This window comes from Schistocerca piceifrons, chromosome 9 (genome assembly GCF_021461385.2).
Source record: "Schistocerca piceifrons isolate TAMUIC-IGC-003096 chromosome 9, iqSchPice1.1, whole genome shotgun sequence".
NCBI classification, from domain to species: Eukaryota; Metazoa; Arthropoda; class Insecta; order Orthoptera; family Acrididae; genus Schistocerca; species Schistocerca piceifrons.
In genome coordinates this window covers 66450269-66474554 of record NC_060146.1, presented here as the reverse complement: position 1 = coordinate 66474554, position 24286 = coordinate 66450269, and the positions used below count along the sequence as shown (strand labels likewise).

Sequence of the window (24286 nt, the reverse complement as noted above, 5' to 3'; positions counted from 1 at the left end):
TTTTCTGCAATGTGTTTTCCACCATAGTTAATATAAGCCTTCGGTAATGGCTTGTTTTATTATGTTTTTCTAATGAATGGAATCATTTCTCTTTAATTTGGGCGACATAGCACAGTACTGAGTTTGGCACGATAATCAAACAAAAATTGAATGAATATGAAACCAGGCGGGAAGATCTGCGTGGGAAACAGCACTTAACAGCATTGCCAACACGCACAATGGCATGGAGGTGAAAAGTAATAAGCCCGTGACTTAATGCTTTTCTGCTCTGCACACCTAGCCTGCAGAACGAGTTCAACACAGAAGCAGAAGGCTAGCTTAATGCTTTTCAGTGCCAAATGAAGCGCCTTGTCCAAGTAGTTCACGATGTTCAACAAAACAAAATATGTAAGTTTGGACTTATTGCCTTTCAGTTCAACTGATGCAATTCAACAAGCGAAGTTCAGAATAAGAAATGCAATAAGAATAACAAAGGATTCTTTGATGAATCTGATTCAGACATAGAAAAAATACACTTCAGGTCGCTGTTTCTGATTGCTCAATACAAAGGTCATTTTCTGCTGTCAGACACATAAGTAATTAGTAAGGACATCACATAACAGGATTATCTTAGTTATCTTGGTGTCTGTCTATTAATTAGACTTGGTAGTGAAACTGAACAATGATGAAATCATAAAGTTGTTTGTAAATGACAGGGCAAGAAAAAAAAAAAAAGCTCTTGCTATTTAAATAATCAGTGTTTTTCCCTGGTACCTTAAAAGCACAATAGCAGTATTTGCATTTGTATTTATTGTCCAACACTTTATTACATTTTTTTTTTACTTGTAACTTCAAAAAAAAAGCACGGTTTTAAATTTGCAACTCAAAGTATTACGCAGACAAAAAACATGCCAACGTAAGGCAGACTAATAAATATCTGTATTTCAAGCCCATGGGACAAAGGGTGGAGGGGGGGGGGGGGAGGGGGGAGGGGAGGGGCAAGCAGAGATCTTTTTTGCCCTGGGCCATCAAGAGTCCAAAATACAGACCTGCCAGTACGTATGAAGACAATCTAAGAGCAGCGTCACTCCATAACGTTCACTTTCAATATATTAATGACAAAGAAATGATCATATGGCCATACTTACAAAATTGCAACAAAGGCTAATAAGATGAAATATTTCTTTTGACGTCCCTTTTATAAGAGATGTCTTAAATATCCACCATGTGCTCCATTACTGCATCTGTGAATATTAACAAATAAAGGCACCAGTAGTTTCAGATTTTAAAACAGACCACTCAACAAGATTTTAGAAGTTATGCAACCCTTCACAAACCTGCGAACATGTCTCTTGAATTAGGAACTAAACTTTCATTCTCACAACTACTGTGCAGTTAAGGTAATTTCACAGCCTTATTACAATTTGTTTTCCAAAATGTAATTTCACAACCTATTAAAATTTGTTTTCCAATTAATACTGTAATTTGGACTGAGGTCAACAGCCTGGAAACAATATGTATAAGGTGAAATATTACACTTTTTATTTTTATATTCTTTCTGAAAATAGGTAGCATAGTCGTCACACAACTGCAAACTTAACACTAATTATAAAAAGTGTTATCACTGTTGACATCTTATCACAAGTACTAAATCAAATATGAAATATGGTGAAACTTAGTGTGGAATTAACAGCCAATATTCCTCTTATTATAATCAGGTACAGATAAGTAGGAACTGTTTTCCTACGTAGAAAAATTATCCAGTACAGAGTACAAAGACCTCAGTCATCACTGACTTAGCAGAGCAGTTAGGGCTCTCTGGCTAAGTACAAAATTGCAGGGAACACAACGAAAGTAATGGTCTACTTGCTGTATAAATATTCAAAGGTGACGTATGGATAACCACTATCTTCTGGTACACATTTAGTAAAAAATAATCCTCAGACAAAAACACTCACACAAACTCCCTCACAGAAAAATACAATAGTGACATATATACAAAGTGTCTTTGCATGAACACGTAGGACAGAGTGTTGTCTTATCAGTTGCACATTTTAGTAAAAATACATCAAGCAGATGAAAGATGAAACTATCCATCGAGGAACCCAGAGGTTGCATAAACATGTAACTAAAACTGCAACTGATACAATTATGTCTATTGTTCATCTGGAGAGCTGCTGGCTGACAGAAAAATGAAAAAGTGATTAATCTGGAGTTATGAAAAAAATAAAACTGACTTCTTTCACAAGCACTGCTACCTATCTCTCTTATGAGAGGTAGACTGCTTCCAAATAATTATTAAAATAGCAGTGCAATGAGTATAAAGTGGCAAAAAATAACCATTATTGCACCGTATCATCTCAAATTAGCAGCTGTGCACAGATAAGACTGCAACTAATTCCGAAATATGACATAACTATATATATACATATATATATACACACATATTTAAATGCATATTTATTACTAATAAAGACTACACAAATAGTTCAGCTTTACTAGCTGGAGTTTGTATTTACACATTATAGAAATAATATCTTTGGACAGTACTGACTCACTGCAACTGTGATAGCTGCAAACCTGCATTTGCAATTTTGTTCCATGTGTAGGATACTGAAGGAGGGGAGGGAGGGGGGGAGGGAGAGAGGGAGAGGGAGAGGGAGAGAGAGGGAGGGAGGGAGGGAGGGAGAGAGAGAGAGAGAGAGAGAGAGAGAGAGAGAGAGAGAGCGAGAGCACATTTCATAACATTACTTTCACAAGGCAAGAGCAGGGGAGAAATAGATAGTTGCTAGAGGGGAGAGTAGTTATACACAGATCCTTGTAAGTACACATACAGAATACTTTTGTACCGGTGAAATACAATCATTTCAAGCCTATTCAGTTCTCAAAAAACAAGCAATTAAGTTTCCCACTGCAGATTCTCAGCAGAAATTCAGGCGAGAATGGTTTTCTGGCAACATGGTTTATCACCAAATGCCAATGCCGTTGTTAACCAGTAATAGCGAAAAAGTTTTTAATCAGTCAGGCAAATCTGTGAAAAGTTGAGAGCACAAGTGAAATAAATTTTGGCTTGTGATGGAGGCAAATGCATACCCCAGTTCATTAAATGCAACATGATCCAATCGTACATTTTTGTCCATAAGACGAACATTTTTAATTTCTAAGCGGAATGATTTGCTTTAATTAGAAAAAGCTTCTAGCAGAAAAACAGTTGTGAAAAAGCACTTCATTCATTGTGACCATGCCGATCATGAAAAGAGTAGTAACAAACTGCAGTCAAAGCATCCATCTCGTATCTTTTAATTTTGGCAATATCAAAACTGTAGCATTTCGTTGATTAGATATGTTTTAAATTAGTGCTGCTTGGAATTTATCAATAGAGGAATTGAAGTTACTCGTAACATAGCACATAAGCCAGCTAAAAATATTTTGTTGTGTTGAAGTGGATAACAGAAAGTCACTGCTAATCACAAATTTGTAGGTATCACAAATCACATTTCATTTGGTGTCTCACACGTTAGGTACACGAACATCGTCCTTCGGAAGTAGCCCTCTTTTCTGAGGCATTACTCTCAGCTTCCGACAACTTCACCTCCACTTGCAGCAGAAGCTGGATGTGCCGAGGAACTCAGTTCTTCTCCCAGTGCATCTAGATCTATGTGATCTGATAAATCCGGCAATGCTAGGAATGTGGGGGGTGGAGCCGTGGAAATGCCGCTTCCACTTCCGGCACGGTGCGGCACCTGCAAGCTTGCGAACCCGGGGAGCTCGACCCGCCCGGACGGGTGCGGTGGCGGGATCACGTCGAGGAAGTCCACTAGACCCAGTCGCTCGCGAACTATGTCATCCACCGCCTGCAGGGCAGCCCGCCGGCCGGCATCCTCTTCTGAGCCCGCCACATCGGGATGACCTTCTGCCGAACAGCAAAGGCCATCCAACAAGTCCTCGTCCAGAGGGTGTGTGGTGTTGTGGTGGAGCTGTCCTGCGGGCATCGGGGCCTCCTCCCTCTGTACAGGTGGCGGTTCTGGGGGCGTGGAAGACAACTGTGTGGGGGTATGAGGTAGATCTTCCGGCATGCGGGACACGGACAGCTCCGGTGGCGGCTGCGGCAGTGCATCGTCGTGTGGTGGGTGGGGCACTGGCACCTCCGTTACTGTGCAAGGCATCTGGGGCAGTTCCCCTGGGGTGCCAGGTGGCTCCACCTGCACATTCTGCAGTTCTGTCATCATGTGAGGTGCCTCTGCCTGTGTGTTCAGCAGTTCTGAAGATGTGACAGGAAGTTCCACCACGACATGAGGCAATTCCGTCGGCGTGTGGGGTGCCTCTGTTGAAGCTGGCGATGAGTCCTCTTTAGTGTTTGCCACACCACTGTCTGGAGTCTGTGAACAAAATACCTCTGTGCCAGAACATGAAACATCAACATCCAATAAAACTCACTCACCTCTCTCTCCCCCTCTCTCTCTATCCATCTAACTAACTAAAGCATCTTTTACAGGAGTGACTTCGTGTCTCAATCATTGGCCAGCATCCACATAACTCCAATAATCTTCAAGCAGAACTGGAATCAAAACCAATCAGCAACAAGGTTCATGACAGACTATTCTTTGCAAAATCAGTCTACTGCCTCTGGCATATTATTCCTACACCAAGTCTCACCTCTCACGAGTCACTTTTGTTTAAACATTGGTACCAAACTTTCATGTGTTGCAAATGCAGTCTGCTGTGCAGTTTGGTAGCTGAACACCGAAAATCTGGTTATGAGGGCCCATCCTTCTACAAAAAAGTAATGGAATTAAGAAACTAGCAGTAACACAGTTTATTAATGGCCAAAGCAAAATATGTGGTGCATGTTCACAACAAAGATCACATGATGAATTCTCCATATCACTAAGAACTGAAAGAATAGGGAAATTGTCGCCCAAACATTTGAAAACATTTTCACTTCAAATGAAATTACAAGTTTACTGTTAACAGACACAATTTATTTTATTTCCACTATGAGTTTCAGAGGTTCAAACCTGCATCATCAGGCGGATTTATTTGGATTATGCGACAGAGTCAGGTGGGATTATCGTACTTGTTCCTCTACCACTCCTAGCATATATGTTGTTTCTTTCTTTTTTCTGGTATTGTTTTGTTAATAATACATAAACAGCAAGTACCAGAAATCTGTAATTATTTTATTTAAGCTATGATTCTTGAATCTATATTATTCATTGAGCAACTTCCCTGTTGCTGTTGACTAGAATATAGTTAGTTTACCTGAACCATTTTATTAATAATAATATGAGTGATTTGCCACATATCTACAAACCTGTTGAAGCTGAAATTCTCAGTGAACAAATAGCTGTTTGTTTCTAAATTAGTACAGCTCATTTTTAAAATTCCTCAGCCCCCACTTTTCAACAATTTTTTTTTTTTTACTTTTTCTGAAAACTATGTTTCGAAAGTTATTAGTATTTAAAAATTTATTGTTCTGGAAAGTTCGAACCTTAAATTGTGATTATTTGTAAAAGCCAGTACCAAAACTTTATAAGCTGGTTTTTTTCTGATTTCAAAATGCTTACTTTCACTAGAATAACTGACAAGTCTGTTAATCATTCAATTCAGAAAATTTAAATTTCTCGAAACTTTTGATGGGTTTTGGGAATCACCGAGAGCATAAAAATAAACCTCATATCACTGTGCCTAAAATTTTTGTCATTTTCTATTTATACAGCTCATACATAAACTCCTCCTTTGCCAATTGTATCAGTGTACCCTTTAATTTTTCCTTACTTTCTGTGTCATTATTTCATACATAACAGCTCTGCATTTCAACATTTTGTGGGACACACAACCACAGTCAGTTTCTATTTTGCTACTAGAACATGAACACTGAGTTACAAGTCCGGTCATGTTCTGCCATCAAAATGAAAACTACTTTGTGAATGGAGAATAGCTTTCATTATGCTAACATAATCTAGTCAATCAAAATGTATATTTACTTCGAGGCAGTCTCTGCTCAGATACTGAAACACAAGTTGTGTGTTATTAGCCAGTCAGTGCCAGACTGTGAACAATGTGAACCCACTGAATTGTGACCAAGATTGTATTAGTGTACCACTAGAGAGCTTTGCCATATCCTGCCTATTAATGCAGTTTGGCTCTCTGGTTCAAATGTTTACTTCTGCCAAAGCTGAACATCAGAAAAGAAACATGCATTACAAACATACATGCAGTCTGAAAACCAATTACTGCAGTGTGTGTACACAAACCCCTTGCCAGTTGGATGACAATTATCACTAAACAACTACAAATCTACCAAAGAATGAATACCAAATGAGTAAACCTATACTTTTTGGAAGGAAGGAAGGAAGATCAGAGTTTAATGTACAGTCAACAGCAGGGTCACTGGGAGATGGATGACAGGCTCGGGTTATGAAAGAAAGGAGAAGGAAATAGGCCATCCTGTTTTCCAAGGAACCATGCTGGCCTTTGCCAGGGGCAATTTAAGGGAAACATGGAAAACCTAAATATGGATAGCTGGATGGGGATTTGAAGAGTCATCCTCCCGAATGTGAATCCAGTTTGCTAAGCACTACACTATCTGACTTGGTTCACATTGTTTTCATGACTTTGGGGAAATTTGGCACTGATTCAAATAGTCAAAAGTTCCTTTTCTGTCACGTTTACATAGCATATAACATTACTTACAGCCTGGCCAGTGACGCAATGTTAGGAGTAGTCCCCTGGGGCTGCGGCCCTGCCTTTTCAGACAGCACACGTGACAGCGACTGCAAAAGGCAGATATGGAACGCCAACCCTACCACTGTCAGGGCTGGTGACATGGCACCTTCCTGCCAGTTTTCCATAATCAATGAAGTAATACTTCAAACTGGAAACAATGCCACAGGTTGCCCCAACATCATACACACAATGCATGTATGTCATATTAAATCTCTTTTAGCCACGAATTTTCAAACACCTGAAAACTAATAATGGATACAAAAGACCTATATCGGCAACTGGTTGCTGACTAGCTGGCAACGCAGCTCCACACAATGGGGCAACTAATAATTGAGAAACTGCTGTTGCTGTATGCAAGTGAGGAGGAGAAAGGTTATTATTTGTCACGCTTGAGCGTCTTTAGGTTATACTCAGCATCTCATGCACAGATTCAAGCTTAGAGGAAGATGTGGCTTCTTGTTATTATTATTATTATTATTATTATTCACATATGGACCCAATAGGACCACTTGAGGTACATTACATCAATACCACTTCAGATGGTTGGCCTTCCTTTGAGTCAAAATTTGTTTCATCCTTTCATAATGAAGCCTCTTTCCTTCACCAGACCACAGTGTTCCAGTCTGTTTTCTAATTTCCCTCTCAGCAATTTTCCAAGCAAATATCTTTTGTCTGAATATTTTTCTATCTGTAACATCTGCCCGAGTTATACCGGCTACTTTAAGATCCTCCTTAACTGCAGAGATCCATTTAACTGGCTCAGTTTTGCCTTACTTCTGTTTTCATAGAATTCTATTGTTTGTTTTGTCAACTTAGTGAGTGCCATTATTTTAATATGCCCACAAAATTTAAGTCTTCATTTCTCATGTCATGATGTATGTCTGTGTAGTCTTCTATTTCCTTATTACTTTTCAGCATATAAGTTTCTATATCAGTAACTCTGAGGCCTAATTTTCCCAATAATCTTTCTTTCTTTCTTTCAAATTTCTTCAATATATCTCTCTCTATTTAAAATTAAAGTTTCCGCTCCATGAAGACATTCAGGTTTGATTGAAGTGCTGTAATGTCTTAAGTTTACTGAATCCAGAATATGATTTTTTATTATATTTTTTGTTAATCAGAATGTTTTCTTCTATGATTTCCCCCAAGTATTTAAATTGAGAAACTCTTTTTATTTTTCCATATTTTGTGTTCCAAAATTTTGATGCTTGTTTGTTGCATGTCATATATTCCATTTTTTCAAATGATACTTGTAGTCTTACCTTTTCCGCTACTTCTCTGAATTTCAATTTGTTTTTGAGCTGTGGCATTTTCCCTAGTTAAAACTGCCAGATCTTTAGCGAAGGTGAGGCAAACTTCTCTAATATTACTTCTATCTAATGTGATGTATTAATCTAATTTGACTTGACTTTGGCTCTCACCATTCAGTAATTACCTTTTCCAAAACACAGTTCAACAGTAATGGGGAGAGTCCATCTCCCTGTCTAACACCAGTCTTTATATCAAACGATTCAGAAATTTCTCCCATGATTTTAACTTTAGAGCTAGTGTCAGTTTCCGTTTCCTTAATCAGTATTGGAGTTTTTTTAATCTAGCCCTTGTTCCTTCAAAATTTGGAAAAGAGATTCACAATCAAATGAGTTGTAGGCCTTTTTAAAACCCACAAATATATAACATCTTGGGTTGTCGGGTGTTCTGCCGGATATCAGCGTCGTACTTGCACGATATTTTGGTCACGTAGTTCGTAACCTTCATCAGGTGCGACCTGAGACTGCTCCTCGAGTGGACCTGGTCCAGTATTTATGCCTATGGCCTTCCCCCTCAGGAGAAGCAATTCAGCAAATAACTGGAGGGGGAAGGCCATAGGCATAAATACTGGACCAGGTCCACTCGAGGAGCAGTCTCAGGTCGCACCTGATGAAGGTTACAAACTACGTGACCGAAATATTGTGCAAGTACGACGCTGATATCCGGCAGAACACCCGACAACCCAAGATGTCATTAGATCGCCGGGAAAGCCTGAAGAGTTACACAAATATATATGTTACCTGAAATCCTTTGGTGCCTAAGGAATGATTTTAAATTAACAATTTGTTACAGATGGGATCTATTTGGTCTAAAGTCTGCTTGGTATTCAGCAATTTTAGGTTCTAACCATTCTTGGCCTTGATCAATTAAACATTGAGAGGGAATTTTGTATGTGACTGGGAGAATAGAGATTCCTCGGTAACTATTAACGATGATTCTATCCCCTTTTTTATGCAATGGATGAATTAGGGCAGTTTTCCAGTCATCAGGTATTTCCTAAGTGTGCTACATATGTCCTATTAGTTGAGTGATTTCTCTTACAGAGTTAGGGCCAGCTGATTCTAGTAGTTCTGCAATTATACCATCTTCTCTAGATGCTTTGTTGTTTTTAAGTCTCTCAATTTGTTTAATTATTTAGATTTCATCAGGTTCTTGAGAGTCAGGGTTGGTGTGATTAGTTTGATGTGGTTGGAAAGTATTAGCTGGTTCTGGACAGTTTAATAGTTTTTCAAAATAAGTAGCAAGTACCCTACAATTTTTCTGGTTGTTAAGAGCCAAACTGCCATTTTCATTTTTGAAGCAAAGACTTTGACCGGTTAGCTTAGTTTCGAATGTTTTATAAAAGTTTCTTGTATTGTTGTTTTGGAAGTCTTTTTCAGTTTCTAACAGTTGGGCATTTTTGTAGTTTCTTTTAGTCTGTCAGATTAATTTAAATGTTTCGTTTCTTATAGTCAGAAAGGTGTTGGACGTATTTTCATTTTTGTTGCTATTCCTATTTTTGAATGCCTTATGCCTAGACTTAACTGCTGTTTCACAGTCTGCATTCCATGAAGGGTGTTTTCATTTTTTTTAAATAGCATAATTAAATTTTGTGCTGTTTTGACGAACTTTTCTTTCAGGCCTTGCCAATTGTTGGATTGTTTTTTGTCATGTTAGTTTGTTAGAACTGGGGTTATTTTAGCAGTGTCAAATTTTGGGACAAAAGTTTTTTTTTGAAGTTTTACTTTTATTTGTGTTAAATAATGGTGAGAATCAATAGTAGCCCCTTTCATAACTCGGACATTTAAAATTTCTTTGTAGTTAGGGTATGAAATTTTTTTTTTTAATATGTTGACATGATTTTAAGGTTAAAATTTTTTGCACGTTTCAACAAGTCTTTGGCCATTCTGGTTGGTCCATTTACATACAAAGAATCTACCCAATGTTTTCTTATATTTTTTCCTCTTTACCTAATGGAGCATTAATATCACCCATTAAAATTTTAACATGGTCCAAAGGTAATTTTTGAGATGATGCTTTCTAATGTTTCCCAAGCTCATTAACTGTTTAAGGTTTTTTACAGTTATCCTCAATGACCGGTATATGGTCATTAATTAACTTGTATGCTTTATTTGTGCATTTAAGAGAAATTGTCATTAGTCTATTATTTGTGGGTTGTACCTCTGTTATTGAATTTAAAATATTTTTGGAGACAGCAAAAGCAACTCCCAGTTTTGGTGTATTATTAAGTATTCTTTTATCAATCTTACTTTTAAAAAGATGATAATTACTGAAATCCATGGTGTTATTGTACATCATTCAGGTTTCTTGAAGTGCCAAAATTTGGATCTTCTGTTCTTTTAATGTATCTCCCAATTTATGAAGTTTACTTGACTGCAAATATGTTTGTAAGTGTTGCAAAAAATGTATTTAGACTGTTAAGACTGGAAGGATTAGTTCCAGAATACACATTTCAGCCGCACCGCAGGTGAACAGACACTACCACTCTGCCACTTGCAAAAAGACAGATACAAAGTGGATTTGGTTTTATTTTGCATCGGTCTGGGACTGCTTATTCTACATTCACAGCTGTCCACCATATATGATAGAATGTTCACTATCCACCATCTGTGACCTGGCCAATACCCTAGGCAAGGTCGGCTTCTTAGATTTTTAGTTACAAAGTCCTGAAGAATTATTATTATTATTATTATTATTATTACACACGAACAACAAAATGAAGAAAATTCTGTAACAGAAAGATAATTCATAACTTTTTATAGAATGACTAAACAATGCAACAGTGATCTGGTGAAGCTGATTTCTTTCACCATAAAACATTGTTACTTTTATTCTGAAAACCCAAATATCGAGATTTATACACCTTGAAATGTGGTGATGGTCAAACAATGGAAATTCCTGCTAGGAATATAAACAATGTAGAAAAAGGCAGATTGCTACTTACCGTGACGCAGACACGTCAAATTGCAGACAGGCACAATCAAAAAGACGCTTTTCAACTTTCCATACAAAGCTAATATTCACAACCTGCTCAATCATCTTCAAACTGAACCACCACAGAGCTCTGTTCGAGGACATGATGCAACTCGGATCACTTGGCAACATGGATGATGAGTCGCTGGTAACTGGCTGACAATGCATTGCAAGCAATTAACTGGGGAGTCACTCAGCAATCACGCCATCTGTGGAGTCCTTCTTAACTAAATACAAAGGGATTCGCTGCTGATCTGTTGCCATCTCATGCCGGCAATGAGTTGTTTGGGACATGCGGAGGGTCTTAATATCTTTTGGCCTGATGTGAGATGTTTGCTCTCTTGTGGGAGAACACTAGTAGGAAAATAGTAAGTCCTCACTCAACCTCAGCAATATGTCACGCAAACAAAGGAAATAATGAAAATAATGACATAAAAATAGCAATATAATATCAATGGACAGATAAAAAGAAATCTACTCACCAAGAGGATGACACACACACAAAAGGATTTAACTTTTACAAGCTTTCAGAGCCAGTGGCTCCTTCTGGGAGAAGAGTTGAAAAGGAAGGAAGAAAGGTAAAGGAAAAGGACTGGAGAGGTTTAGGGAACAGGGTACATTTTTCATCACTCAGAACCCTGAGTCAGAGAAGACTTACCGGACCAGATCAGAAGGTAACACAGATTGTTGGGGACTGCACTGAATGAGATTTGAAAACCTGAGAGCTTAAAGGTGGACAACAGCATAATATGCAAGACAGAGATTACTACTAACACATCGTGCACAGTTATTAAGAGTGAAAAGCTAAAACAGAGTTGGGAGGGGGGATGGTGAAAAATAGACAAGTCAGAAAATGAAAGATGTAGAAAACTAAAAAGTAGTAAAGAAAGGAGTACTTACTTTGAACAAATGCTGAGACAGAAGGAATTGATATAAATTAAGGCCAGGTGGGTGGCGAGACCCAAGGACGTGTTGTAGTGTTATTTCCCTCCTGTGGAGTTCTGAGACACTGGTGTCTGGAGGAAGAATCCAGATGGCACGTGTGGTGAAACATGCACCAAGGTCATGACTGTCATGTTATACAACACTCTGCAACAGGATATTGTGTGCTCCTGCGTACCCCTGTGCTATGCCCAGTTATCCTGACTGATAACTGGTGGTCGTCAAGCCGATGTAAAAGGCCAAACAGTATTTACATATCAGCTAATATATGACATGTGCCGTTTGACAGGTGGCTCTCCCTTTGATAGTGTATGTGGTGGTGGTGGTGGTTAGGAGGGTGCATAGGGCAAGTCTTGCAGTGGGGATGGTCACAGGGGTAAGATCAGAGGGTAGGGAGATGGACGCAGAAGGAGCATAGTGTCTGACAAGGATATTGCGGGGATTGGGAGGGCGACAAAATGCTATTCTAAGTGCAGTGGGCAAAATCTCAGACAGGATGGATCTCATTTTAGGGTACGATTTTAGGAAGTCATGGCCTTATCGAAGTAGAGACCAGGATAACACTGGGTGACAGGTGGTGTGCTGTACCCCTGATCTGTTTGTATGTCTGCCCCTCAAAGGTAAAGTAATTGTTGGTAAGTATAAAATTGATTAAGGTGAGCAAGAAGGATGTCATAGGCTTGGAATCAGATGGGTGTTGACAGAGGAAATTTTCAGCAGCAGACAAAGCATGTCCGTGGGGGATGTTGGCATAGAGGGAGATGGCATCAATGGTGACAAGCAAGGTGTGTGGTGGGAGTGGGATGGGCACAAATTTCAGACAATCTTGTGGATCTTAGGAAGAAGGTAAAAGGTGGGGGTGCATGGTTTGGTTGGGGTTAGGAGTTCTATGGATTGAGGTGTGTCCTTGTGAGGGGTGTGAGGTTTTTAGGAGGGACTGGAGGTTAGTTTGAATAATAGGTGGGATCTTGATGGCAGATGCTGTATGTAGCAGTGTCAGACAGCGAGCGTAGACCTTCACCCATATACTCCTGTCAGTCAAGTACCACAGTGGTAGATCCTTTGTCTGTTGGGAGGATAATGATGGAATCATCACCTGTTCTCTGCAGAACTCCACGCTCTACGTAGAGCCTGGAGATCTTCAAAGGACAGGTTAGAGTCATGTTGTAGGGAGGGACCTAAGGAAAGGTTGTGAAGCAATGCTGGATTTGAGGAATTCTTGGGAGCTCGTAAGGAATGTTTCTGAGATGGTGGTGGTGGATCAAGTTGGGATCATTGTCAGAACTGTACACGGCAGGCTTCAATGTCAGGTTTGGTGCTGTAATGTTTTTGGGATTGGGTTGCAAAGTGATATTTTCAGTTGACATTACATGTAAAGGAAAGTAAGTCCTTCACCAAAGCAGCACGGTTAAATGCAGGTTTAGGACTGAAAGTGAGGCCCTTGGATAATACAGATAATTCCAAGGCGAGAGTTCTTTGGATGAGATGTTAAGAACACTGTGTTGTTGTGCTGGTTCTTGTGATTATGAGTTATTACAGGACTGGGAGGCAGTGGTGAAGGCTAAGGGATGTTAAGGAGATTGGTCAAGCTCAGTTTGTAGGAGTCGAGTTGTGGTTGATGGTGTGGGTATTTGGGGAGCTGTAGAGGAACAGGAAAGGAAACACCATTGTTGTGGTAGTTTAGGAGTAGGTGGGATAGCTTTTTGAGGTGAAGTCTGGCATGTTGTAGTCTGACGTTGGCTTGGTAGATAACTGCAGGCTATTGTAGAAGAAGAGACGTCTGGTGACGTGGAAACTGGCTAATGAGGCAACAGGTCACAGATTAGTCGGGAAGTGCAACAGATTGCTGTAGTTGAATTGTAAAAGAGGCTGGTGCATAGTAGGATTACATCCAGAATAAGGAACTTTTCAACATTAGGCCTTTGGGAGTAACTCCAAGGGACAAGCAAGTTTCAAAAAACAGAAAGTGAGACCTTAATTTTGATAGTGCAAAAGCATGTTTTTGAAAAGAATGGATGTAATATATGGTGGGATTCATCATGGCAAGCGAGGACAGTTTGGCGTGTTAGAAATGGTGGTAGTGCCCAAAACGAGAGGTAGACAGTGGAAAAAGATAGGAAAACGGAAGAAAAGCAGGGAAAAAAATTGGAAAAATCACAAAAATCTGCAAGAAATCCTGAGAACAGGCAATGGTCAACAACAGGCAGTGGTCAACAACAGGCAATGAGTGTGCGAGAGCTTCTCGTCACAAGAGTGGTCTATTTGATCGGAAAAATAATGGGGGTGGGGGAATAGGCAAAGTCACAAAAGGAGACGAAATTTTAAAAATGGTCAGACAGAAATAAAAAGTCACAGGAGATAACTGAAACTATCTTCTACTTTGCTTGGCAAATAAAGTAATGCAGGAGACAGCAGTAAACAAAAATGTGAAAGAATTGCATATAAACAGTGTAAGTGTAGGGTAGGAAAGAAAATAGCTGTCAAATTTGAAAATAAATTTGTGGAAGAAGATCAAGAGAATGCCCAGCAGTAGTGAACTATAAGCAAATTTGTAAATAACAGTGGAATTCTTATATGCAAGTTCACAAATAACAATGCATGCATGAAAACCGGAACTAGAAACGATGTAGGGGCAAAGTGTTGATTAATCTGGTTGGTACAGATAATAAACAACCAGAATACTAGCACTAAAGGTAGACAGCAGACGATAGTTTGGACACAACAGATGGCAACAAAGACTGACAAGAGGGTTACAAAAGAAGGAATGATGGCCATATGGGCTCTTGTAACAACGAAAACAATTGATTATTGATAATATAATGTAAATGGATAGATTAAAAAGAAATCTACTCACCAAGTGGCGGCAGGGGGACACCCCCACAAAAGGATTTAATTTTTACAAGCTTTCGGAGCCAGTGGCTCCTACTTCTGGCTGAAGAGTTGAAGGGGAAGGAAGAGGGGTGAAGGAAAAGGACTAGAGATGTTAGGGAACAGGGTACAGTTTAGAAAAGCCACCCATAACCCCAGGTCAGGGGTAACTTACCAGATGGGATGAGAAGGAAAGACTTGACTGTTGGGGACCGCATTGGACAAGATTTGAAAACGAAATTAATACCCTGCCATGCTTGAACAGTACACTTTCAGTTAACTCACTACATGTCCACAACTGAAATGTAGAAGGCAGACTGATAAGAAATGTAAACAAGTCTCCATAACAATACTTTGCCATATAGGATACAATGTGTCAAACCTATCTATGAAGAAGTGCAACACACTGCCGTCAAGGATATAATGTGGCAAAACCTCCATCGAATGAATACATCTAAGTTGTTGGCTTGTATCTCGAACGCCACAGAATATAAACTTTCATCAAGAATTTGAAAATGATGGATTTTTGGTTGTACCGACGTCGTGTTCAGGTCCATTGCTCTTGGTAACCAGTGATATTGAAATATCTGCAGTCTTGTGCACCTCTATTGTATACTGATTCGAGAGCATTATATCTGAACTTAACACAAACAGATTTTACTATCTTTAACAGACATATTAGAAATGCTTTGCAACACTGTATTTTATGTCAAAGCTGGTTGTTGGTAGAGGCTTACACAGGCTGAATGGGCACATTTTTGGGCAGCTGCTCTAAAGAATGTTGCAACATAATTGGTTCTTATTTTAAAAAATACAGAAATAAAGTAGGATGCATAGATGAACATCTGGATATCTTTCATTAGATTTCAAAAGATTCCCAGTTGAATATAATGTAAGAGCTTGACATTTTTAGTAATTTAATACCCACAGTAGCAATTAAATGAACAAAGCAATTTCTGCAACAGAGTCTTTTGAAAGTATTTTCCGAACTGTGATTGTATTCTCCCTGTTTCTGCTACTTTGTCAGGGGTTCCTTCAGCTTCTATGCTTGCACTTGGCTAATAATAGCTCGATTTAAATTTTTTTTTTCCTACAGGCTGTTTATGTGTCTTTGCGGCCACCAGCCATAAGCTTGCTACTTGCAGATTGCAGCTGTGGGTGGGGTGTCATCTATTCTGCTTCTGGTGCTGATTTAGTTTCTCTACAATACTTAAGTAATTTTTTACTAGTCTTCACTTTGAGAAGCCTGTTTCTCACAATAAATTTTACACATGTGGATATTTTTATCTTATTTTTGCGATTTAATACTCCAAACACAAAGATACAGCTGTCCCCAATCCAGTGTTTGGCGCGTGAAGACCACGGTGCTTTATTAGGCACAGTCTGTTGGAGAGGGTATACATTGCCTTTGACCAACTTTTAACCGACTTACCCAGCCAGTTATAGTGGGACGTAAATTTAATGTGGATTCTGAACTATGAAGCAAGTTATCGCTTTTCACACGAACAAAATCATTTCCAGAAGTAAAATTGAACCACTAGCTATGCAGTCGTGCACGTACCCACTGAGCCACAAATCCCAGACAAATACTTAATAACATATGAGGGTGGTCTGAAAAGTTCTTGGACTCACCCATAGATCACAGTACGAGGCACGTGATTTTTCCCCAGACATTGGAATTACTTTCAACAGGTTCCGTGTAAAACTACGAGTAATTCTGTCGAGCTACTGGCTGCACGCAGCTGTCTGAACTAGTCACAGTGAGATAATTCTTGAAAATTTAGGAAATCGAATACTGCCCAGGTTCTTTTTTTTTTTTTTTTTTAAAAAAAAAGAATGTTTGATGCCAACCAAAATTAATTTGAGATTCATGAATGTCCACAATAACTTTTCTATTGGAATTTCCACCGTGAAGGATCAGGCTGCGTAATTTAAATGTGGCCATCAAAGTGTCCAAGTTGTTTCCTGTGGAAAGATGTCAGAAAAGTGTAATCACACCAGAAATAGTCAATACTGAATTGGAATACTGACATACGAAGGTACATGAAATTGGCATCAGTTATGGGACTTCGACAGAACCTGTTGGCCGCTCTTTGCATACAAAAGCTTTGTGGAAGATGAGTGATGTACCTGCTTACATAAAATCAGATATGAATTCACATGACAATTTGCAAACTGTGTTTGCCACTTTGGTAAAAATAAAGGTAATTTTCTACATCAGTTTGTAAGAATCGATGAAACATGAATTTATCACAATTCATGAAAAACAAAGCTACAATGAAAACAGTGGACAGAAGACAGTTCTTCAGCTTCAAATAGGACCTATCAGTGGGAAATGTCAGACATCAGTGGTTTGGAATGTGAAAGGAATTTTGCCTATTGTCTTCAAAAAAAAAAAAACTGCATCACCTTTCAAGAAAATGCACCCTCCCTCAAAACTGTCTTGCCAATAAGAAAACAGAGGAATCTGTGATGTGAAGTTCTGGAACATCCTCCTTAGTTCCCACAGTTGGCTCCCTCAGATTTCCGTACCTCATGAAAACTCCACAAGACAAAAGTCTTCTGCTGGTCAGAACCTTTTGTCCCATTAAAAAGTGATTCGCATCTGCATAGGAGAATTTTGCAATACTTCCACAGCTGTACTACAGAGAAGAATATCGCTGGAAGATTGCTGGTTGACGCATGGTAATGTCACAGGGTATTATGTTGGAAAATAGAAGTTTCTTGAAAATAAAAATCCTCATTTTCACTATTGGCCCAAGAGCTTTCCAGACCACCTCGTACACTACCTCAGTTCAGTCATCGAAACAATAGCAAAGTAATATCACTCACTCTGACAGCTTCCAGTGTGTTGGTCTGTGCTTGCAGCCCGAGTGCCTCTAGTGGACAGAGCCGCAGTTCATGCGTGTCATCATCTGCCACTTCCTTATCGCCACGCAATTCACCAGGGTCGTCAACAACCATGGTCTCTGATGGAGTGCCGGCCATACTGCAATCCATCCCAACACTGCTGCTCCCACTGTCCGGGGAGGTGCTTGCAGCCTCCAACTTCAGATCTTCTATTCTTGGCTTCTTCTCTCTGGGCTCTCCGGGTACGGCATCTTCCACTTCTGTTGCTGACTGCAGGTTTTCAGAAGCTCTGCTGGGTGCATTGGACTCTGGAGCAGGATTGGATGGAGGTGGCTCTTCGGGATGCGGCGGAGGACGCAGCTTCGAAGTATCCACACGGTATCGTCCACATTCCAGACCCATCGCGACACACAACACATCACCACAAACCTGCAGGACAAGAATGCAACATTTTATACTAATTATTAGAGACAGAGAGAGACAGAGAGAGAGAGAGAGACAGAGAGAGAGAGAGAGAGAGAGAGAGAGAGAGAGAGAGAGAGATGGTCACACAAAATCAACTATCAGTGGGGTATACTTTGAAGCAACCTCTGAAACTATGTTCTGCCCCACAGTTTTTACCCAGGAGTTTCCAGTAGTTCTGTTATGAAAAATATACGTGCATCTTCCCCGATCTTCTCAATGGCTGGATAAATAATAGCTGCATTGAACAGTGTAATACAGTGCAACTGGAAAATGACAAACATGAAACCAAATGTGTTACATTACATTTGTTCGATTCGCCACAGCAAGGTAGCACGACATGTCCTATCGGCAACAAAGATGCTAATGTAAAGGGTGCAGTTCATATGAAATCTGTAATACTGCATGGTTTACTGCTTGCTGAACATACCATTTCCTCGTCATTCATATGCCTGTGTTGTAGATGTATTTTCTGGAAATATCTACATGCCACAGTAACAATCAAAGCAACAATAATGGGATTAGCCACCCATTTCTGGGAATGTGGATAGGTTACAGACAAGAAGAGATTTGAGACACCGGCCATTTTGATTGCCGCAAATCTCGGACAGAGGTGAGAGTTGTGATACTGCATTTGTCTTCAAAAAGTTTAAGGAAACTGCGTGTCAAATATCAAAGTTCATACGATAGTGCTCAGAAAGCAATGCAGAAGTTAAAAATTTGTTCACATCATGTTTACAGATGGAGGAATGGAAGGTGCTGGATAAAGAAAAGCATACAGTACACGGTTTTGGTCATTAGTTGACATCCATGATTTTACCTTAGGCCATATCCTACATAAGCAACAGAAGCAACCGACAGTGCATGACATATGGATATGTAACACTCCAGCTAAAAGTGGCAGAATCAAGTGATATGCTTAGATATCCACCGTGCAAGTGACAAACTCCCACTACAAGATGGTTACTAGGTCAACCAGCTGTTTCCATAGAACCATGTCCAAGAACTATAAAATATTTTTGTAAAAATTAGCTTTACTTAGGAAAAGAAGGCCAAAAGGAGTGCTGTGCATGAAATTCACAAAAAGAGGGATGCTCATGGATAATTTTGTAATCTGCATCATCAGCTACAAAGATCACCAGACAGATTCTTCAAATGTACAAGGATGAAAATAGATACATTTGGCTACCTCATCAATGTTTCTTATGTGACCACAAAGTTTCAGCAGCCGATAAGTGCAGAAGAATGACTGATTAAGATAAATATGAAAAAAATGAGTGCAACGAGCAATGAGGTGCCCACAGTATAGTGGTAGCATCTTTGTTTACTAAGCTGAGTTGTCATGGTTCGTGAGTTCAGACCCAGTTACTTCTTATAATTTCATTGACTCAACTACAGTTCTATGTACTATATTTTATATATATTCTTTACACTGCATCTCAAAGTACGAGGGCTGTTCAATAAAGAGTGATCATAATTTTTTTATGGTCATATTCTTGCACTAAAATTTAATCTTATGATAGTCTGTTACCTTAATGTGCAACAAACACGCCATACTAGTTTCATTGTTGGGATTCCTGGTTCCCGCCTGTGAGAGGCAGGCAAGGTAGACATGTTCAGTATGCCTACCACTGCAATGGAGGTAACACACGAGTATCTGGCTTTGAAATTCTGCTTTTCACTCAACAACTCTTCATATGAGGCCTATACAATGTTACAGGAGGCCTATGGAGAGTTTGTTCTTCCCTACAGCACAGCTCGTATGTAGTTTAAAATGTTTAAAGAGAGGAGACAATCACTTTCAAAGGAAGGTGGACCCGGTGCTCCAGTTACTGCTTTTACAGAAGAAAACATCAACACTGCAACTGTCATTGTCAGAGAAGACTGACGAATTACCTTAAGATCACTTTCTGAAATAATGAACATTTCATTAGGTGCCATTCATACACTGGTGACAGAAAAATTACACACGACACGTGTTTGTGCACGATGGATTCCAAGACTGTTGATTCCCGAACAAAAGGACATTTGCGTGCAGGTCTGTATGCAGTTAAAGTTGATGCTAGCGGAAGATCTGGAGTTTCTTTCAAATCTAATCACTCCTGATGAAACTTGGGTACATCATTTTGATCCCGAGAGCAAACAGCAAAGCTCAGTGTGGGAATCTCCAACATCACCAACCCCAAAAAAAGCAAAAGTGGTTGCTTCTGCTGGGAAAGTTATGGTCGTCTCATTCTTTGATATTCATGGAATGGTTTATCAGCATGTTCTGCACACACATCAATAACTGGACAATACTACAGGGATGTCCTGGAAACATTGCAAGTCCGTATTACACTCCTGGAAATGGAAAAAAGAACACATTGACACCGGTGTGTCAGACCCACCATACTTGCTCCGGACACTGCGAGAGGGCTGTACAAGCAATGATCACACGCACGGCACAGCGGACACACCAGGAACCGCGGTGTTGGCCGTCGAATGGCGCTAGCTGCGCAGCATTTGTGCACCGCCGCCGTCAGTGTCAGCCAGTTTGCCGTGGCATACGGAGCTCCATCGCAGTCTTTAACACTGGTAGCATGCCGCGACAGCGTGGACGTGAACCGTATGTGCAGTTGACGGACTTTGAGCGAGGGCGTATAGAGGGCATGCGGGAGGCCGGGTGGACGTACTGCCGAATTGCTCAACACGTGGGGCGTGAGGTCTCCACAGTACATCGATGTTGTCGCCAGTGGTCGGCGGAAGGTGCATGTGCCCGTCGACCTGGGACCAGACCGCAGCGACGCACGGATGCACGCCAAGACCGTAGGATTCTACGCAGTGCCGTAGGGGACCGCACCGCCACTTCCCAGCAAATTAGGGACACTGTTGCTCCTGGGGTATCGGCGAGGACCATTCGCAACCGTCTCCATGAAGCTGGGCTACGGTCCCGCACACCGTTAGGCCGTCTTCCGCTCACGCCCCAACATCGTGCAGCCCGCCTCCAGTGGTGTCGCGACAGGCGTGAATGGAGGGACGAATGGAGACGTGTCGTCTTCAGCGATGAGAGTCGCTTCTGCCTTGGTGCCAATGATGGTCGTATGCGTGTTTGGCGCCGTGCAGGTGAGCGCCACAATCAGGACTGCATACGACCGAGGCACACAGGGCCAACACCCGGCATCATGGTGTGGGGAGCGATCTCCTACACTGGCCGTACACCACTGGTGATCGTCGAGGGGACACTGAATAGTGCACGGTACATCCAAACCGTCATCGAACCCATTGTTCTACCATTCCTAGACCGGCAAGGGAACTTGCTGTTCCAACAGGACAATGTACGTCCGCATGTATCCCGTGCCACCCAACGTGCTCTAGAAGGTGTAAGTCAACTACCCTGGCCAGCAAGATCTCCGGATCTGTCCCCCATTGAGCATGTTTGGGACTGGATGAAGCGTCGTCTCACGCGGTCTGCACGTCCAGCACGAACGCTGTTCCAACTGAGGCGCCAGGTGGAACTGGCATGGCAAGCCGTTCCACAGGACTACATCCAGCATCTCTACGATCGTCTCCATGGGAGAATAGCAGCCTGCATTGCTGCGAAAGGTGGATATACACTGTACTAGTGCCGACATTGTGCATGCTCTGTTGCCTGTGTCTATGTGCCTGTGGTTCTGTCAGTGTGATCATGTGATGTATCTGACCCCAGGAATGTGTCAATAAAGTTTCCCCTTCCTGGGACAATGAATTCACGGTGTTCTTATTTCAATTTCCAGGAGTGTAGGTCCAAAGACCACATTTCCATGAAATAGACTGGATGCTGCACCACGATAATGCACGGCCGCATATTGCCAATGTTGTTGCCGAATATCTTGCAAAACTCAATGTGCAGTGCATCCCTTATTCTCCCTACAGTCCGGATTTAGCGCCATGTGACTTTTTTTTTCTATTCCCTAACATGAAGGGGAGGCATTATCAATCATCAGAAGCAGTGGTGAAGGCAATTTTGAAGGACCTCTCAAAAAATGGTGTCCAGCATGTATCTGAAGACTGGCAGAAATGCTGGGACAAGTACATCGCATTCATGGGAGACTACTTTGAGAAGGACCATAAAAAATATGAGGATGAGTAAAGATATGTATCATCCTTTACTGAACAGCCTTTGTGAGCTTTTAAGGTCTTGTTAAAGTGTCTTAAGTGCGTACATACATATCCCAATATATCACACATCTTAAATTCCTAATAAAGCACATTAAACAACCACGAAATTTAACTGATTTTAGTTGTGAATGTAATTCATCAGCAATCAATGTTACTGCCAAGCATTTCAATTAAAAAATAAAACAAACAACATATTTTGGAAAAAATGGAAAGGGGTCAAATGTTCTATGAAAACGTGTCCAAAACAGGTAAAATAGATTAGAGAAAAATTTGATTCGAGCCTCATTCAGCAGCACATCAAATGAATCTCTAATCCATTTTATTTCTTATAGACAAATCATTTCACACAACATTTAACTGATTTCTTTACTATTTCCTTTTTTTCCAAGTTCTATTCAGAAAGCGTGATCTTTTTGACACCTCAGCAGTCTTCCTAGTGTCTGATGTCCTCTAAATGTCCTAAATTTTGCACTTGATTTTAAGGAAGCATTTTTGACAGTTAAATATCACATTAAAGCACCTTTTTATGGGCAAAATTGCTAGGCCTTGAAGAGATGAACTTTTTGACACTTCCTTTAGACAGCTAGCAGCGGCTGTGCACAAAATATTTCAATTTTCCCTCAGCTAACTAAGTTTTTCTTAATTATTCGGATTACTTTCAAGTAATTAAATATTTGTTTGCAAAACTACACTTCATGCTAATCATTTGGAAACCCCATTTGTCCATTTCCCACTCTTAGTTTGGTTAGGAAAATTCAGGCAAATCTATACTGTGTGATTTATAGGAAGTCTTGTTTTCTCTCCATTCATACATTTGACCAAAATGTTTTAAGTGTAAATCATATGACAAGATATGTCATCTTAGGTTGCTGCCATCTGCAAAAAATCTCATTTCTATATACTGAACCATTTATGAAATGTGACTATTTTTACAATCATATGATCCTTGATGCACAAGGATGGAACTGGACACACCAAACTCGTCTGCTAGATATAAAATCCAAAATCTCTGGGACTAACATATATCATTCTGATCTCAACTTTAGTTAAATTTAATATGCAACAAAGTATGACCTAAAATCAAACTATACACAAAATCCATGAAATGTGTTTTTACTTCTGCAAACACTTTAAAAATTTGATGCAGTCATTTGCTTGCTTTTGTACTGCACAGTAACTATGACAAACAATGAAAAATTTCAGCCCTACGTCAAGCGAAAATATCAAGCTGTGTCCTATGTCAAGCGAAGATATCAAACTGTAAGATGTGGAAGAATCAAATTTTTCCCGCCAAATAGTTTTCTTAAATCAGATATCGATCTCATAGCAGCCAGTGCATCTGCTTCAGCACTTTGCTGAGAATACTCAGACTGTCACTGTCACTGTCGCGTGAGCTGCAGCAACAAGACTCAAACATATTTGAATTGAAACGTCGTAAGTCGTAGGAGACAACCACCAGTGGCACAGACATCACCAACCTAGGGTACTTCTGTAGCTGTACCTGTAGTCATGTTTTGTCATCTGAAGCTGTCACATGCCGTCAGTTGCTTCTGTCACTCACCTAGGACATGGCTTTAGTGGATATGTGAGTAGTCAGCATGTAGGAATTTTGTCAAACAAAAATTCTCATGACTTTCATGCAAACACTTCACACTGTTAGAAAATTGGAGTATGGTATGCTGTATCACACTGTTTGACAGTATGCCCTGTGAAACTACGGTGGACAGTGTTGTTTAGCAAAATATTATTACACAGTTAATTTCGCTTCTTGAGGCACATGAACGTTATTGTTGTTTGTAGCAGGAGAGTGCCACTTATCATACGTCTATTGAAACATCTCATTTCTTATGCAAATTTTTGGGTGGTGACTCATCCCTGAAGGATCGCGGCACCCATGTTCTCCTGATTTACTTTCTCCAGATTACTTCCTGTGGAGCTACGTTAACAGTGCAGAGTACGAAGGAAAATTAGAGGAAAAACTCGCTTAGCCGCAAATTTTTGCACAGTTTTAAGGGGAGTGTAATGAATAACACAGTAA

At 40.2% G+C, this 24286-nt stretch overlaps 1 protein-coding gene across 2 annotated transcripts in view; it reads right to left on the bottom strand.

Moving 5' to 3' along the window:
• Nucleotides 1-973: 973 nt before the first annotated feature.
• LOC124717146 overlaps nt 974-24286 on the bottom strand; it is a 146554-nt gene continuing 123241 nt past the window's right edge. For both annotated transcript variants that reach the window (XM_047243899.1, XM_047243900.1), the window contains exons 10-11: nt 17632-18078; nt 974-4358 (exon numbers count right to left, since the gene is read on the bottom strand). In XM_047243899.1, coding sequence (XP_047099855.1) covers nt 3552-4358; nt 17632-18078 — 1254 coding nt within the window. In that variant the 3' untranslated portion in view covers nt 974-3551. The remainder of the gene's footprint in view (nt 4359-17631; nt 18079-24286) is intronic.